Raw genomic sequence first — 18,812 nt, forward strand, 5'->3', positions numbered from 1 at the left:
GTGCTGCTGAACATTTACAATTCTTCATATTCCCTATACATCATTTTATTCTAAATCTGCACATCATAGCATAGTATGTTTGGAAGTATATTGAGATTATAGTTAAATAACGTTCAGTTAATACATTTTCAAGCATGTTGACATATTTGTACAGAGAAATTAATTTTATTAATTTCTGCAAGGGCCTCTAAAGTTCTTATAATAGCGATATCAAGAAAATTGGTCTTGATCCACATTTGCATGAATTAGAAAACGTCGTTTAATTATTTATCATACGGATCGTAAGCAAGACAAACAGGGTTTACGTAGTGCTAGGCAATTAAAAAATAATCAAAGTCAAATACCTGTTGTGAGTGCATTTTCGTTGGGTCCATGGTAATCCCGGGGGATGCGCGATCCCCGCGGGCTTAGATCATAATTTATGGTTGTATAAGAATGCGGAAGGGTCCTCGCTACTGTTTACTATCCTACACGGGATTACGCGTAATATTTGTTCATTAATTCAGGTATCTATTATCCTATCTCTGATGTTTTTTCATTTTATTTCTTTGTTTCAGTGGAATAAGATGAAGCACAATAGCAAAGCGTTTAAAAATATCAATATTTAACATTTAAAAAGTGTAATTTAAAAAATGGCTGTTTATATTTCATTAAAAATATAATTATAAATTGGCCAATATTTTGAAATTAAATTTTTAAGTTTTTTTGTTTTTGCTCTTTATTTTCATTAAGAGCTAATTATTGCATTGAGTGTATTTATTTTTATAAGACATATAACGCAATTATTCGTCATTTAAATAGCAAACCTCTTTTATATATTTCTATATTTATAAGTGCTAATGCACACACACACATACACGCGCGCGCGCGCGTACACACACACGTGCGCGCGCGCACCGCAATCACACACGCACACGCACACGCACATTTAGATCTGCTAAAAGAGAATACTAATTTTTGTTTATTTAAGAGAGACTTGCCACTAACGACATCGTCTGAAAGATATTTCTTGAATTTTTACAAACACCTGCTACCATGTTGTCGTTTTTCGATCAGAAAAGAGTACGAATAAATGGCTCTGATACATACAGAAGTATATATGCCACCTAAAGCTCTAAAAGGGTACACATTCGCGTGTATCGCGTCCATGCCATCTGCGCCGATCGTGGTTGCTTCGTACGTTAAAATCCTTCAGCCAGTTTCCAGTTGGCAGCTTCATGCTCGTTCGGAGGGTTTTAGAATCGGGAATTCAGTCGGTCGGTCGGTCGGTCGGTCGGTGCCCCACCATTACTCATTCCGTGGCAGCAGCGGGTATGCCACCCTAGCGCGTGCAAACAATTTGTTTCGGAGCGGACGATCTCGCGGTCGCGCGAACAAGTCGCTCGGAAATGACGACGAAATCACAAAATTTATCGTTCGAATATGAATGCGCGGACGTTGCACATCCAATTATGTCGAATGCCACCTTAATTGCTATTTAACTTACTATATACTATAATAAGAAAGATTCGTAGCTTTATGTAGTGTGAAATTTAAATCTTTGAAAACTTGACCTAATACTAAAAAAGATTCGTTTTTTTTTAATTAATTGTAAGCAGTTTAGAATAATGAATATTTTGTTTGAGATATTAGATAATTTATTAATTTATATTATAAAAATTATTGCATTTATAGAATTTACAATTTTATTTTATCATATGAGTTTATGCATATTTATTTTATATTTAAATTTTATTTGGTTTTTTATTAATTTTATCTGCTATTTTTTAAATAAAATTTTTAATAGCATATTTATTTAATTTTAATCAAATAATAGTATTATCACAATGAGAAAGAGACACATATAACACATATGATTCAATCAAGTTTTTAGCTATACATATGTATAATTCTTTTGTTCATTTAAAATCATAATTTATTGATATTGATATTTTGATTATATATTATTCTTTTCATCTGTATTAGCTATACAGATGAACTCATTATTAGATTTCCGACATTTTATATAAAAATAAGATGCGAATATATAATATTAATGTCGAAATCATACTTTAAACCTTTTCTAGGTTCTCATTTTATCTTCTTTTCTAGTTGGTAGCTGGTAGCTAGGTATTTCCGCTTTGTGCTGGGCAACCGTGTCGACCACATAAATTGATACAGATGCGAGTTAGCTGGAATTTTTCGCTTCTTTCCCAGAGGGAATACTGTGATACCATAGAAACCAACTCAAATGTTGCAAGCCACGACAGAAATGAGGTTGCCGTTTCGTATCGAAAAATATCTCGAGCGTCTTAAGTGAGACTTTCTTCGAAAAACAATACCCTAAGAATAAGAAAGAGAATATCTCGATCGTTGACTTTAATCATAATAACCATTCTGTGTAAAGAAACCTTATATGCAAAGATCGTTGAAGATAAACTATTAATAATAATTGCACGAACTACTTCGCATGTGTGAGTCAATATGACTTGTACTTAATGATTAATAATAAGCGTAAAAAGAAAAACGAGGAAAACAGCTTTTTTAAACTTTATTTTCGGTCTTATGATATAATATTTATTAAAAAATTTGCATAAAATTTCTTAAAAATTCTGCAGTAATGATAATAAAAAATAAAATGCATATATAATTTATATTTGGTTTCATACTTGGAAATCTGAAATTTACATCGAATCTGTCAACGAAATTAACTTTATTAACCATACTTAATGACAGTATTCCATACTCATAATATAATATTTTTTCTACCCTTCCAATATTCTTTGTACGACACTCATGTCACGAATCCTGACAAATTGTTGTATTTGTTTCAGACTCAATCAACTTTAAAGAAAATCTATTAACGATTCTTTAATGATATGTTATACTGAAGATTCAAACAACAAGTGAGGAAGTCGCGATATTCCGACATATTCAATTATGAAATCGATCGTCATTTATTGATTAAAATTTTCAAAATGTATATAAATTATAGTAATATTAATCTTAATTATATTTGCAAATGATTGTTCTTCAAAATTAACAAAAAAAAGATATTATTTTTAATTAGTAATCTGATTTACACACACACACACACACACACACATAGTGTAATTTTTGAAGCAAAACATAACAAAACTAGTAATTCTTTAAAACATTTTAGCCAATTTTTTTAATGAAATCGTTGTTCAATATTCGTGATTAGAAATTAAAATTATTTATGCTGTTACATATTTTCTACTTTTTTAGTAATCTTTATTACTGGCTGGGAACGTTATTACTGGCTGGGAACCAGACTTTAAGGAAGAGTCTGGTACATGAAAGGACAAGTTTGCGATCTTCTGATGCTCTTGTAGAGAAGTTATTCATTATTAATAGTCCCTCTTTAGGTTAGCTCGGCACGACACTGCAGAATCGTTGCCAAATCTCAGCTCGCTTTATGGCCGTTTAATTGATCAAGATAGACGACGATATATTATTATGCTAATTTTCAAGGAACGTCGCAATCACGGGAATCGTTACTGGGAGATTAAAGGCTTTTGGTGACATCGTATCGTTAATTACTACATTGAACATGAGCACCGCGATGTTAATGGTTTATCCAAGCTTCTAGGATTGTCCGTGTTCCATTTATACAAAAATAGAAGTGTACTTGTCAATGTGGCCAGCTATTTTATTCATGTGTTTCTGAATTTTCTCAATAATAAATATTACTCTTAAACCAAATTATTTAAATGAAACATATATTTGTGTAAGTGTATTTTATTAGTATAGTAAAAGATTACTTACGCTTAATGCGATTGGTTGTAAATCGCTACTTGAGAAGTTGTAAGACCATTTATGACTGAGACCCACGATCATGTAATCATTTGTAAGCGAAAATTTTTAAAAAATTCGTTTGTACTTGAATTCCACTACATACGAATTCATAAACTTGCCTAATCTCGCAAATACGATTAAAATCCATACTAGTCTAATCTTTATGTTATCTGCTGCTGTGAACTTGTAGTTTATTTTGCAAAAAATATTTTCATTATGCAATATCTGTAGAAAAAACAATATAAATATTTGAATAATGGATTGTAAAATCCATAAAAATACTATAAAATTTGTTATATTTAATTATTTATTCAGCAGATTGTCTTTTTTACCTGCTATTGCTTTGTAAATTATTGTAAAGATACACAAAATTCTGAGGACTTTCTTATATTTTATTATAGAATAAAGTTTTAGTGAATATTTAAAAACATATTTAAAAGAGTTGGTATATAAATTCAGAAAGTATGTTATAATTCTGCATTTTAAATAAAAAAGTTGCACAGTAGAAATTAAGATATCAAAAATACAGTTTTAAAATCTTTTAATAATTCCGAATAAAATTCTAAATTGCTCAATTTTATATATATATATGTACATAACAATATCTTTGTAATAAATTCAATGATTTCATATAGACAGTTAATAAAAACAAAAGGATATTATTTCGTTTAATTAATTAACCAATTAATATTGTTTAATTAATTAACCAATATACATTATCATAAAATGTTATAGGTATCTGCTTTGTGTGTGATACATTATCACACACATTATATGTTTTTAGATATATATTATATACATATACAATACATAATCAGTACATTTTATTAATTGATACCTTTAAAATACGGTGAATTATTAATTCTAACGTGATACTTGAACGAATATCGACCATAAATGTAGGTAAAAGGTAGTTTTAGTAAATTTGAAGAAACATCGAAAATTCGGCGCCCTAAATTTCGTGTATACTGCATTTTCCGTGAGAAAATTGGTGCGTCTGGCGCCGGCGGGCAAAAAATTACATGAATTTCTAAAAGGGCGAAGGACAGCGGGAATTGTCGAACGCCGCCGACTGTCACGGGCGTTGTAACGCGATCCTACCGTAATTCACGTTGGTTTTACGCTTTATGCGACATGCAGAACATTGCGCGCGGCCACGCGCGAATTTACGGGGATGGCCGGCGGCGTGCTCGGCACCGGGACAAAACCTTTGCAACCGTACTTGATGGACGCATGGCCAGTATTGGATTAAATGCTTCGTAAAAAAAAGAAAAGAAAATAACAACGTGTGTCGGGAGAGAGCAGTGGCATTGCTTTTTCTTTCCGTGTCATCAAAGGAGGAAGAATTTTGGGACAACATTGGCATAGAAAGAGACAAAATGATCGTTCACTTTAGCTATTTTTAATTTTTGTGCGATGCAATCATGCGCAAAAAGTTATTATAAAAGCAAATTACAGCTATTGGGTTTTCACGCGGACAAACGCAGAGTTTATGTATTGTTATTATTTTAATTAATTGGATACTCTTTGTAATGTAAATTAAATTTTGGTAGCACTCCCGTACGCGTATCCGTACATATCTCGACGTTTTAATTTAATAATAATTTAATAGCATCGCGCGCGACTATATACACTATAGTGGCCGAAAATTCGCCGTCATCGTATCAAAGTGCGTTTAATTATTTCCTGCATGTTATCCGAGATTATTTGGTGGTCAATGTGCTGAATTTAAAAGTTCTACGCATTTTCGAAAACACGTACCCCATCCTATTGATCCTACAGGACTTGACAGAGAGAAGAGGAATCAATATGTAACGTTACGAATAAGTTAACTTTTAAAGATTCAATGGCGGTTATTTGACGATACTTTTTGTACGCTACGTATGGAATCCGTGGCGGCTAGAAAGGCGCTCCGGAAAAAGGATTGAAAGGGTTGCGATAAAACAGAATAGCCAGAAAAGTATTCGATAGGCCGCAGAAAAAAAAAGAAATGTAGGAGTTCAAGAAATCGAAGGAGGAAAACAAATAAGAGGAAGGGAGAGAAACAGAACCTCGTGCATTATATTACGAGTTTCTTGAGCAAGCTTATGCTCCAGATTGGCAGTAGAGATTGTTTCAAGTGAAAAAATCAGAGAATAAAAGAGAGAGAGAGAGAGAGAGAGAGAGAGGATCCTTGGTGGACGGTAGAATCAGGAAGAAGGGGTGGGTTAGTACGGGGGTGAACTAGTTGGTCTGGTGGGCGAATGTCTGTCTGTTGGCTGCCAGCGAGCCAGTCAATCATTACGGGCCGCGCAAGCGCTGGCGAACCACCTTTATTCTCTCCTCCATCTCCCGTTCTCTCTCTGTCTCTCATCATCTCATTCTCTCCCTCTCTCCAATTCGTTTATATTCTCTTTGTCTTTCTACCGTTTACTTCTCTTGCTCTTTCTATCTATCTCTCCTTTCCTTGCCCATCTACCTCTCATTTCCTCTTCTACGCGTTCATCCCCTACATTTCCCTCAGTACCAAGTTCACCTCGTTGCTTCATGCTACAAGCATGCTACAATGCTGCCTGCCGCCGCCCATGCTGCATATTTAAGCGAGCTGTCTTGCTATGCAGTCGTTACCACCCGCACCACCTAGACCGACCGCTCAACGACCGTTCTCCACCAGCCGACCTCCGTTTCCCTCTCTGAAACTCTCTCTCTCTCTCTCTCTCTCTCTCTCTCTCTCTCTCTCTCTCAATTTTTCTCTTAAAGAGAAAGAAAAATGTACTCCCTCTTCTTTCGACGTTTTCACTGCTATTTTTCTCTTTTGTGCTTTGCACCACTATTCCCATTGTTTCCGCGTCTGCAAGCCTTATTTTGTTTTCTATAATGTGATAAAGAATTATTTTTTAGAGGAATATATCTCTTTTGAGTGTTTTTAAATCACATTACCTGATACGACAAAATTTTAGAAGATGTCAGATGACGATCGGCTATTTAAAATATTTCCTATTTCTATAATGATTAAATATCTGTAAATGAGTGTATTCTACGCCAATTGACAATTAATTATTAATATTACTTATTTCTTAATTAATTATAATATATATTTCTTTAATTTGCAAAAATTCTTGTAATATCTACGTATATTTATACGCTCATAAAATATTCTTTATTGATACAATAATAACAGTAATGCACAAGCTTACTTTTAGTTTTATCATCTCGAAATTATTAACTTAAAATAGATTGAATTATGTAAACATATAATCTCCTTGTGTAAACATAGAATTTTTCTCAATTTACCATATTCACTTTTCTTTATTTTGAAAATTAAAATTCTAAATAGTTGACTCCAATTTTTATTACTAAAAATAACTTAAACATTTTATATCGAAAAATATTACCAATGTCGGAAACAGCTGGCGGCCGCTTGTCCTGAGGCGCCTCCAAGAATAAGGGTAGCGTTCTCAGGAATTACGAAAATCGCAAGAGCGCGTGCGCGCTTGGGACAAATATCGAGAACTGAGTCGGTCGTGGGTGGTTGGCGGTGGTGGATGATCGAGAGAGGGTGGCGATAGCGGGTGCGGAGAGTGTAGTAGCGAGCAGCAGAGGCAGTAGTGGTGGAAGCAACCCCGGGATTGCGTTCCGCCAGCGGGGGAAGTCGAAGCGCACGAAACTGAGGGTTGCCCGCGCCGCTCGCTCGTACTTGCTTGCACTCGCTCGCACTCGCACCCCCGGTTGCCCAGGGGTGTTACCATGGATACGGCGCTCGCGCCTTGACATTGACAAATGGCTGGCCGAGGGTGAGCCGAACACAACGCTGCTTTTACATATGCAGGGACACCCATTTGTCCGTACGTGGGTGCGAGGAAAGAGAGAGGACAGTGACGGCGGTGGTGGCAGAGAGAACGAAATGAGAGGGAGAGACCAGCGATTGTCGACCACCGTCGTCGGCAACTGGCCGCTTGCTACCACTTCGCTAGCCGCTTTTAGGCTACTGTGCTACTCTGAGATGTAATTATGCCACGTTCGAGCTATTTATAAGAAAATAGATTTTGCGTGGCATGTTTATATATTGTTAAGAAATGTCATCGCGATTATTTTTAAAGGAACCAACGTTTGCGTTGTTACTTTACAAGTAACAATGCAAAAACTCCAAGATAATAAAAAATTGTATTACTTAAATGTGATTCTTACATAACATCTTCAACGAATTAATTCTCTTCTTAATGTAATTATGTATATTTTGAAGTTTTTTAATTTTATTTTAATTTATTTAATAATATTTCTTAACGTAGTCAGGATTTTTTATAAATATTCTGAACATTCACAAATTTATTACAATAAATACATTTTGTATGTAATGGAATTAATAAGAAGTAATTAATAAATGGCAAAATCAAGTCGAACCGTCAAATACAAGGAATCGATAAATCAAAGCACACTGAATTATGAAGGAGTCGGGTATACAGTAAGGTGTAAGTTCACATCATTATTAATTTTTAATATTCATCTCAAATACGCAATTTACGAATATATTAAGTGACGGACTTGGATCATTACCAATCAGATTGTCAGTACGAGCTTTTTGTTAACATGTTGTAGCTGCACGAAGCATACTGCATTCGACCTGTCTATCCGAATACGACCTATTTATGCATCGTTGAATTGATGTGTGCAAGCGTTGTCGCTTAATCTAATCACCAATTACTTTGGCGATGTATCATTACAATTATAATTTGCGCAAAATAATTTCATGTAATCAAAGCAATAAAATTATCCCTTTAAATTACAACTTGTACTTTTTCTAAAAAAATGAAACAATAAACTAACAATAAGCTCAATTTATATAATTAGACTAAGATCTTCAGAAAGACATTCACAAATTTGTAATAACATTAATAGTAACAATAATAATAATAATAAAAAATGTTAACATATTTTTCATAAAATTGTTAAATATTGTATATATGTGTAACAAGATTAATGACAAATCATATTCAAAAGGTTAAACTATACTTGAGAAAAAAATTAAACAAATAATAAAAAAGGGTAAGATGCATATATTATATATAAAAAACTGAAAGTTAAAAGCACATTGAACACCAAGACTTGATATTCACTCCCGATGGTGTCAATTTTCCGATCAGAGTTGTGAGCGTTAAGCGAGGATCGAGGTAGTCTGGTGTCGTAATCGTGTCCCGAGAGAGAGTAAACGATACTGGCCCTCGTCCTGGCAGTGCTCCGTAATAACAACCCCCCAGCTCCGTGAGACATAAACGGGCGCCTATCGCGCATTACTACCCCGAAGTAGCCACTCCCTTCTAACAGGCCAAGCTCAGCTCTAATATCTCATTACCGCGCCACCAGTCAGCCGTACCGTCCTGCCATTACGAGATTGTTTGCTCGCGGGGCCTTCCCGCGCTTAATATATTACCGGCTTCCTAACGCGCACCACCGCGTTAGACGGCGACCGAGTTAGTTCGACGAACTTTCTAACGGCTTCACGGATCGCCTGGTTCGATGGTTGATTAAAGCCACCAGCACGATCTCCGGCTAATGTAGAAATTGCTTCCGTTTAGCGAATGAGCCACCGAATCCACTCGCGAAATTTTCTTTCGATCGACTAACTGCTTTTAGCCCCAAAGGCGAAATACAAAGATAATTTAAATTTAATTTCAGCAAATATATTAAACACTTAATCAATCATAAAGTAAGAGATATAAAGTAATAGAATTAATTTCTACAAGATTAATAGTTGCTTCCATATTATCGTTGATCATCTCTTCATGTAGTCGTTTTAAAAGTCGTTTTAAAACAAAATCCGTTAAATTAAACGTATAATCATAAATCAAGTTTAAATTAATTACATTAAACTCGTACGTAAGTATCCATGGTATAATATCATGAGCAGTTTAAAGATTATTAGCGTTTATTTTAAAGAGTGAATAATGAAAGGCGAGCAGAGTTAAGAAAAAAGTAGAAAAATCAGAGAAGACGATTGTTTCGTGATGGAATGGACAGAAGGAAAGGCGCAGAAAATTTCGACTGCCACGCATTCCTCGATCACAACTTGTCTCGTTAGCTTCTTGCACCGCCAATGCCGAACGAAGCGCCGACTCGGCACTTTTATTGGATGACGCCTGGCAGGAAGCATCGATGGCAGCAAAAATAATTGGTACCTTCCCCGATTCTCGACGCTGCAGCGTAACAAGGTCCATTTCCATGGAATAACCATCAGCAGTAATTGACACCTACAGCAACACCGCGATGCTCTCTGGTCCTCCACCCGCCCTATCATATTTCAGAACAGGCAGTATATCAGACAGAGACGCAGGGAGAAAACTCGGTCCAGGGGATACGTGCGAATCGCAAATGTGTTTTATACAGCAATGGCACCCTTTCGCTTTTTACTCGGGCGCGCGCGTACTCGGAGAAATGACTTCGGCAGCAGATAATAAAGCGGAACCATCGACAGTTCACTAACAAATAACACAGCCCTCTACCGAATTCTCTTACCAAGATCTCCGTCCGTCATACGATAAGCAGTTCGCCAATTTTAAAACGCCGACGTCGCCTTTTCAATGATCTTAGAGAAAAGATTTTATGTTTTTCTGTAAATTACCCTTCTATTAAGCGACGATGAAGAATTTTCTTAGTGTCGTGCGATTTCTCAACGAGACCTTAGCTTTGGATATTTAATCATATAATAACATATCATTGGTTAGTCTAACAAGATTCATTCAAACTTCAACTGTTTCCCGATAGTCTTGTCTTTTATCTGTATGCACATATTGTCTTGTCACAAGAAAATAAAAAAAAATAGGAAATATTAATGGAAGAAGAAATTTTAAAAAAGTATTGGAAATTTTAAATACTCTGTCATGCTTGAACATTTCATGACAACATTCATGAGAAACGTGCATGATGTCAAATAAAATAATAATTTTCTCAATATACAATATATCTATATAACGAATAATGTCCTGTTTACCTTTCTTCTTTATGCTACGAAAGTCGGAACGTCGAATATGATCAGAAGATTTTGTTTATAAATTAAATAAAATGATTCGTGTTGTGAAAAGTAATACATTAGTGAAACACGGGAATATTATACTTCTTTTGAATTTGAAGTAGGACTAATCAATATTCAACAAACGACGTTACGACTTTTCACGTCGCATTTTCTCACGGGTGTGAGTAATAAAGTGTAATACAAGTGTACACAAGATGTAGCATTTAATGCTCACGTTTCAAAAAACACTATACAATGGACACTCTCTAACATAGACCACCTTTGACATCATTCTTTCTTTCATCATCATCACGTGTTCAATCTGTGAGTTTAATAAAACAGAATCAATCAGTTCAAGTACACAATTAATCGAGTGTGATCTTTCTCTCTCGCTCTCTCTCTCTCTCTCTCTCTCTCCCTCTCTCTCTCTCTCTCTCTCTCTCTCTCTCTCTGCATACCTGTATGTGTCGTATTTGTATGATTGATTGATCGATTGATTGATTTTGCGCGCGCGTGTGTGTGTGCGTGTGTGTGCGCGTGCGTGCGTGCATGTGTGCGCGCGCGCGTGTGTGTGAATGTATGTGAATACATGTGTGTCTCAATATGCGTCAATGGCTCGAGAGGCTTGTGCCCTTTAGTACAATTATATATATGCACGTAGTCCCCCCCCCCATAATATTTAATACTTTACATCAACGTGCGGTATCCCATTGTTCTATTCTCCATTTAATTTTTGTCTATCGTCTTTCGTTTTTCCCTTATCTTTTTGTATACACGACAGTGTACATTCTGGGCAACGAGCACATCTCTTCCGCTTACGATAAGCACGTAGAAGGGATTTTCGACTGCCACATACATTTTTTTTAATTACATCGCAATCACGTTTCTCTCACGCTCTCCTTCGCATACGTTCTTCTCATTTATTCTCTTCTATTTTTCTTTTCTTCTTTCATTCATCCCTCTCAATCTTTGTCTCAGTTTTTCGCTCCTCTTGCTATCACAATCGCGTAAGTTAATATCGAAGAGCGATACGATTTACAAAGCAGAACACAATTCATATATTTCATTCTTTTTCCTTTAATTTATTTGCAGTTTTTTTTATTTTCTTATTTAAGGGCGTCAATAGGTCGTCAATACGCAAACAGTTGCAAAAATCTGATTTCATATCGATATAATAAAATTTTAGCTTATTATATACATGTCTTCTCGTCGTATATGCGTTACTATTGTATCAGCTTCACAGACCCCGTTATCATGGTCGATTCACATTGCTTTTATGATTATAATAATGATTACCATGATTTCTGGGAATGCTCACAATCATTATTATGATCATTATCGCAATAGTCGATGTCGCAGCAGTTAACCATCCATCGTCCGTAATTATACAATAGTTATACATTATTTCTCTTGCTTGCTCCTAATCACGCATTTTTCACATTTACATTCAACGTATACACAGACTTATGTAACACACACACGTATGCACGCATTTACTCTCGTACTCTCTCATTTATCCTCGTCGCTCGTGTCGCCGCTCATAAAATCTTTGTTACGATTTATCCTCTAACATGATTATTATTTAGATAGACCTTACTGTTACTTCGTATACATTTTTAAGGCGATGATTCAATCGAGTGAACTCATTTATAAAACGAACAGCCGATATGACGTCCGCACGCTCCGTTCTTCGTTTAAATTGTGCCGATATTTACACGCATTCTCGATCGTGCGATCTTCTTCCGTGTCTGTCTACTTATAAAATTAATTCTTCAACTTTTTTCGCTCGTTTTATGTCATATCAAACTACGTTTTAAGTGAATTGATTCCGAAGTAAATTGCTGAACATTCCACTCATCTATGTTAATGCGTTAACGTAACTACAAACTGAGTTTGTTATTGTATTGACATATTGTGTGATGTTAATGATTATCAGAAAAAAATAGTTTGGAACATTACAGAAATTAAATTACATATACTTTATAGATGATTTTGCTATCAGATTTGTGTATGTAAATATTTTTACTATAATTTTGTTAAATGTCACTCTTTGTTGAGGAAATTAATTGCTTACATACGATCGCATACATCATTTATAACTCAATGTATCGTCGTGCATGGCCAAAGGCAGATCTCAACAAAATTAAACATATATCATTCAACAAATATAATTCATAAAAATTGCCTTTAACGTTGCACGCGACAGAGAAGATATCGATCATCGATTATAGTATTTTTTGTGATTGTCTCGTTCTCAATAATTATTATATATTCATAACTTTATCATTAAATAGTAAATAATATTAATTTTAGTTTTAATCGAGAAGATTCCACGCGCCGAAATTATCGCGTCCTGAAATCGACGTCCTTGCGCGTGCGAGGATTATTAAATAAAGTAATGAAAATTCATGAAAATGAATAAAAAGGAAAATATGAAATTAATTATAAACAGTATTAATTTTCATCAAGTCTTGAGCATATAATCTCGGCGACGTAATCTCGTATAAAATGTATACGTTACGGGCAATATGATTAATTCGGGCATCATCCATAATAGTCGGCCAATATGGATAATGCTCGCGAATTAATCAAATTGTCTGTAATATGTATATAGACAATTTTCACTTGTTTCTTATCGTATAGGTATGTTTTCATCCGTCGCGATGATCGCGATTAATTTCCCCGACGAAAAAGTTGGTGCGACTCGCGTCGAAGGACCCGATAAATTTGTACGGTCAAGGAATCTCCTTCTTTACTCTTTTTCCCCTTAGCGAAGGAAAACGGTCGACGATCGTACGATCGATTGGTGTATCTCATGTAGATAGAGGAGGAGCCATGCACGTACGTTTGCGCGATGCACGCACGCACGCACGCACGCTGTAATTTGGAAAGTTCTTCCGACTTAATCAGGACAATAACTATACTGACTTTTCTCGCACCTGAGTCTTTCGGTATACGTGGGTTGTTTTTTTTTTTTTTAGTTTAGTATACTAGAACGCCGATCACGCGAGCAACGTGCAACACTCACGTCCCTCTTCAGCCGCAAAAAGAATCGGATGATTCATACGATCTCGAGATCGTTCTTGCGTTTCTTACGCGGAATCTAATCTGTTGGACTTATCGGGATATATTATGAGGAACGTCAATCCGTTGCCGACGCGTCGCTCGGCTTCCGGCAGGAGCAATTGTGTTACATTAAAACTTTTATACAAGATTTGCGTGTACGTGGATGTATTGAAAATATTGATAAAATTTTTGTTTATGCTCTTTCTTTCCTTCTTCTCGCTCCCTCTTCTTCTACCCGTCATTCCCTCATTTTGCTCATCGTGCTCTGTCGATCAGAGAGAATGGTACCGATGATCCATCTTTCCGAACGAACCGTCGTGACTCGATCGTCGAGAGATCAACGAGACACGTCCTAGCGTGACGCATGTGACGTTAACGAGGGGCGTTTTTATTATTTCATACCCTTATTCGTCATGAATTCGATCTCACGTATAATCGACGTTTTAATTTCATTAAAAAATTTTTTCTTTTAATACACAATGTTCTGTTTGGCATATCGCGTTATAAAGGTTTCTCGAAAATTCATTCTGTTTCTTCGAAAATACTGTCTCCTTGCTCCTGTTCCCTCATTCGCATGTTCGTTTCTCTCTTTTTCTTATTTTCTATTATCGTTTGCTCGTATTTACGTATATCAGAGACGCGTATGCGACAAGATTTGTATAGAAATATAAATTCCTCCAATATAAATTGCAGAATGAGGGACAAGAGATTGGAAGAGATAAATATAGATTGAAAATTGATTGCATTCTACTTCTTTCTTCGTTCAATTTGAATTTAACATGTTATCGAACAAAAACGACAATAATAAATTTTAACAACAACGTAGGACGAATTGTGTGGAGTAACAAAAGTATTGGAATAGCGACGAAAACGAGCGCATGAAATGGAAGGAAAAAGAGTGCGAGAAAGATTGAAAGCAAAAAGACAAGGAATTTTTTCTCAGATTCGCAAATGACCGTAACAATGGCCGTAATGTCGCGGGCGAATGTGCGTATATGCTTAAAGGAACACGTATATGCGGGAAAGATAGGTAGGTGGCATCGCGATGATACAACTGGACCGTCTTTATCGATGAAAAAAGGATAAGGAAAGTATCAAATTTAAAAGGGGGTTTTTCCTTTTTCTCTCTCTCTCTCTCTCTACCGCGAATTAACTGCTAATTGTATTCAAGAGAGGGATCGTTCACGAGCACGATTATAATTGTAGAAGCGCGCTCATACACACAAGCACTTTGATGATCATTTCCGCTTGTTTTCATATAAATAAACAACTGGTTTAGCGAAATTTCTATTGATGCCATACATTAGCCGTGTGATTGATGAATATTCGATTTACAAAAAACTAAATTTTATCATTGTTTTAAGTTGCCATTGGCTACTTTTTCAACTAATCGAGATCTATTCTTGCAAAAATTCATGAAAACTTTTATTAGATGTAAATTCGATATAGATCGTATTTTTATGACTCGACTTTTTTTAAAAATTTCAATAAATCATTGCGTAAATAAATTATTTAATTGAATTTAATTTTATCGTGATCATCAAAGTATCCTTAAGCACGCCGCTGCTGTACGAAAACGATAAAATGTTAAAAGGAAACGGAAAGAAATAATAAATACTAATATAAGTCTTTGACGCAGCAAGCTAAATAGAAATATGTACATTTCCAAACCGTAATAAAACACCGCATAAGGCAATTATTGCATATGCATAATATGTAGAGATGCAGATTACATCATTTTTAATATCAGTAATATACTGTTCGTATCTTTCTTTTTTTTATTTCGTACGTACTCACCTTCTTTGACATTTTCCGATCACAGAATTTCGTTGAAAATGGATGAAGAAAATAAAGACGAAAATAAATTGTTCTTCTCGAGTTCCTGTCCGATTCTTTATTTTCCCACTCTCTTTTTTTCGTAGCAAGAAAACTATTATCGAAAAAATGAAGGCAAGTCAATATGCTCGCAGAACGATTCTCCTAATCAAATTTCTCGCCCACTCCCTTATCTTATTTTCACAATTGAATTAACTATTTATACAGAATATATTATAATAAAAGCTGCGATTGCGCACGTATACATTCGTTTAATTATTCTTATGGATCGTAGGAGAGCACGTTCTGTGTACAAGTATATGATGTATCTGTGTATATGCCTGTGTCTTTTCACGAAGCTGAGAAATGTATGATGTTTGAATGTATATAAATGTGTGTATGTATGTCACTTATACTGGAGCGAGGGTTGGATTGGGTTGGGGTTTTAAAGAGTAGGATTCTCAGATATTGCTGCGTCATCGAATGTACGACAAAGAACGTTAATTTTCTCTCTCTCTCTCTCTCTCTCTCACACACACACACACACACACACACACACACACACTCTCTCTCTCTCTCTCTCTCTCCCTCCCTCCCCTCCCCCTCTTTCTCACTTACTCCCTCTCTCTCCCCCCTCTCTCTTTCTCACTGATATTTATATCTCTGTTTATTTACCTATATCTAAAATCTCTCAATACGTTCATTCATGTATTCTCTCACTCGCGCTACTTGCACTTCCCATTCTCGATTTGCGCGAAAATTTTCTTGTGTCTAGTACGCGTTGGTAATATACGATAATCGTCCCAGTCCAACTACAACGCTCGACTTATATTACAATTGGGGCCACACGTTCTTTTTACTCTCCGTTATGTATATATATATAACATGCGTCGATGTCGTTCGACCTAATTCTCCTTTGTATTTGCGTCAGTTTGCTTTCATATATCTTTAAACATCTCCCGTGCCATCTAATAATCTTTCTCTTTTCATTTTCTGTCTTGCTATTTATATTTATTTATAATATGTATGTATACATACACACATATATATATATATATATATACTGCCATTTAGTTTGTCTTCTTCTTCGTGTGTTTCTCGTACTCTCTTTTTTACCTCTTTTGCGTCGTCTGTGCATTGAACATATTTTCTATTCCGTGCGAGCACCGGGTGTGTATTTGCCTCTCCTTTTTTAATGTACATGCCCGCTAAATTGCCTATATATCACTTATATTTCATTAATATATCTCGATCGCGACTGTATTAAAATTTAACATTTAAATTCTTCAATCACTACAATATTACACCGCGATATTTGTACAAAGAACAATCACATGAATTTTTTCGCGACCGCGTCACTCTCGAGACCAAGCCGCGGCTTCATTCCCCTCGTCCTTTTTCCTCGCGTTCGTAGTCACTTTGCTCCGCTGTGGAACCGTCCTTCTTCCTTCGACGGTCTCTAAGATCTCGTCGGCCTCCTGCGGCGTTTCATCTACCGTGTCCTTTCTCCTTTAAACGGGAACTTGACTCCTTCGTCCTTTTCTTTTTGTATTTCTCCCTCATCCCCAAGCACCCAAGTATCACGAATTTCGACGTGTGGCGTAGTAAGAAATCTTCAAGACTGCCATGGTGATCGTCCTGGAGGTCACGGATCATCGTTGTCCTCCGATTCTGATCTACGCCAACTGGAGCACAATAGGTCCATCACGCTTTTCGTGTTGCTAGAACCATCGTTTCACCCATTCCATTTTGCAAGTACTCCTGAAACATCCGAGGTTGGCGATCCTCAGTCTAACGGAAATATTATTTCGAAGATAATATTAAAATAAAATAAAAATATGACATTTTTAGATATAAATAATCTAATTTATTCGTAATTTTGATCAATATTTTTCTTTATAAAATCTCTATCTCTCTCTCTCTTCTCATAAATATATAATTAATTGATTGTTCAATAAATAAAAGAAGAGCAACGAGCCAATTATACTGTAAGATATTTAATAATCGTATATATACAAACGTTTCGACACCGATTTATATTGAAAATGACCCGATCGGTGTCGAAACGTTTGTATATATACGATTATTAAATATCTTACAGTATAATTGGCTCGTTGCCCTTCTTTTATTTATTGATTTATTCTAATTGAGCCATATTAACAATTATTTTAATTGATTGTACATATTATGAGTTATTATCTTTTAGTAGATTATACAAACCAATTAGGCAGCTCAATGTTACAAAATAGTCACATGTCAAGTAAAAAATACAAATTCAATTTTTGAATTTGCCATATTGAATATATATGATAAATAATAAGAAGTTTGAATAGAAAAATATTTCCTTCTGATAGAAACAAAGTCTGCGAAAATTTAATAAATGAGAACGAAAAATAAACAAATCTTGATGTTACGAATAGAAACCTTGAAATAATAATAACAATAAATAAATTTTAAAAATAAATTAGATCCTCTAGACTCCTAGAGTAAAAGTGAACAAGAGAATTGTGATCCATTTTCATAAAAATTTCAATTATAATGAAATTGATTTAAAAATTTCAACCCAGGACGGTAATGAGATGAAACAAACATATAAGTTAATACATAAGGACACACACTGTAATCCGATGTGAAAAATTGATAATCGGAACATCAGTATAATATACACAAACCTTTATAAGTGATGTCCGTAGTATTCTGGATAATGATACTGATTGTGAAAGGTAGGATCGCCGGGCGGTCGGTGCATCATGCTGGCCTGTCCGTCCATCATGTAGCCCATCGTCGCATCCGGACTGTATGCCCCACTTGGTCCTGCGGACAATGGTGGAAACACTACACATTACTACGGTTAGATCTCTGTTCCGTAATTGGCAGACGGGTACTGGACAAGCTCGCCGTGACCCCTTTCAAAGTTCTCGAGGAACTCGAGACTTTGATGCCCACTCGATACTCAGTCTCCTCATGGCAAAGAGGTAGGATGAGGGAGATCGAGAGGAGCACGTATCGGGGAGCACGGTGAGCTGTGTGATGTGATTCACCAAAGTCACGCTCATATCACTAATGATTTCAAAAGCTTATATCGTAATTCTAAATATTCTTAGCATTTTTAGTGAATTTTTGTGACTCATATTTTTGTTTAGCATAT

The 18,812-nt window shown here is 35.5% G+C and overlaps 1 protein-coding gene across 4 annotated transcripts in view; it reads right to left on the reverse strand.

Moving 5' to 3' along the window:
* Nucleotides 1–16,553: 16,553 nt before the first annotated feature.
* Nucleotides 16,554–18,812, reverse strand: part of hth (Meis homeobox homothorax) — a 418,172-nt gene continuing 415,913 nt past the window's right edge. For 2 of the 4 annotated variants that reach the window (XM_018462843.1, XM_018462840.1), the window contains exons 13-14: nt 18,337–18,499; nt 16,554–17,425 (exon numbers count right to left, since the gene is read on the reverse strand). In XM_018462843.1, the coding sequence (XP_018318345.1) occupies nt 18,339–18,499 (161 nt within the window). In that variant the 3' untranslated portion in view covers nt 16,554–17,425; nt 18,337–18,338. Of the gene's footprint in view, nt 17,456–18,336; nt 18,500–18,812 lie in introns of all 4 variants that reach the window. The other 2 variants (XM_018462842.1, XM_018462841.1) reach the window with 2 other exon arrangements.

Source organism: Mycetomoellerius zeteki, unplaced genomic scaffold, assembly GCF_001594055.1.
Source record: "Mycetomoellerius zeteki isolate Tzet28-1 unplaced genomic scaffold, Tzet1.0 scaffold146, whole genome shotgun sequence".
NCBI classification, from domain to species: domain Eukaryota; kingdom Metazoa; phylum Arthropoda; class Insecta; order Hymenoptera; family Formicidae; genus Mycetomoellerius; species Mycetomoellerius zeteki.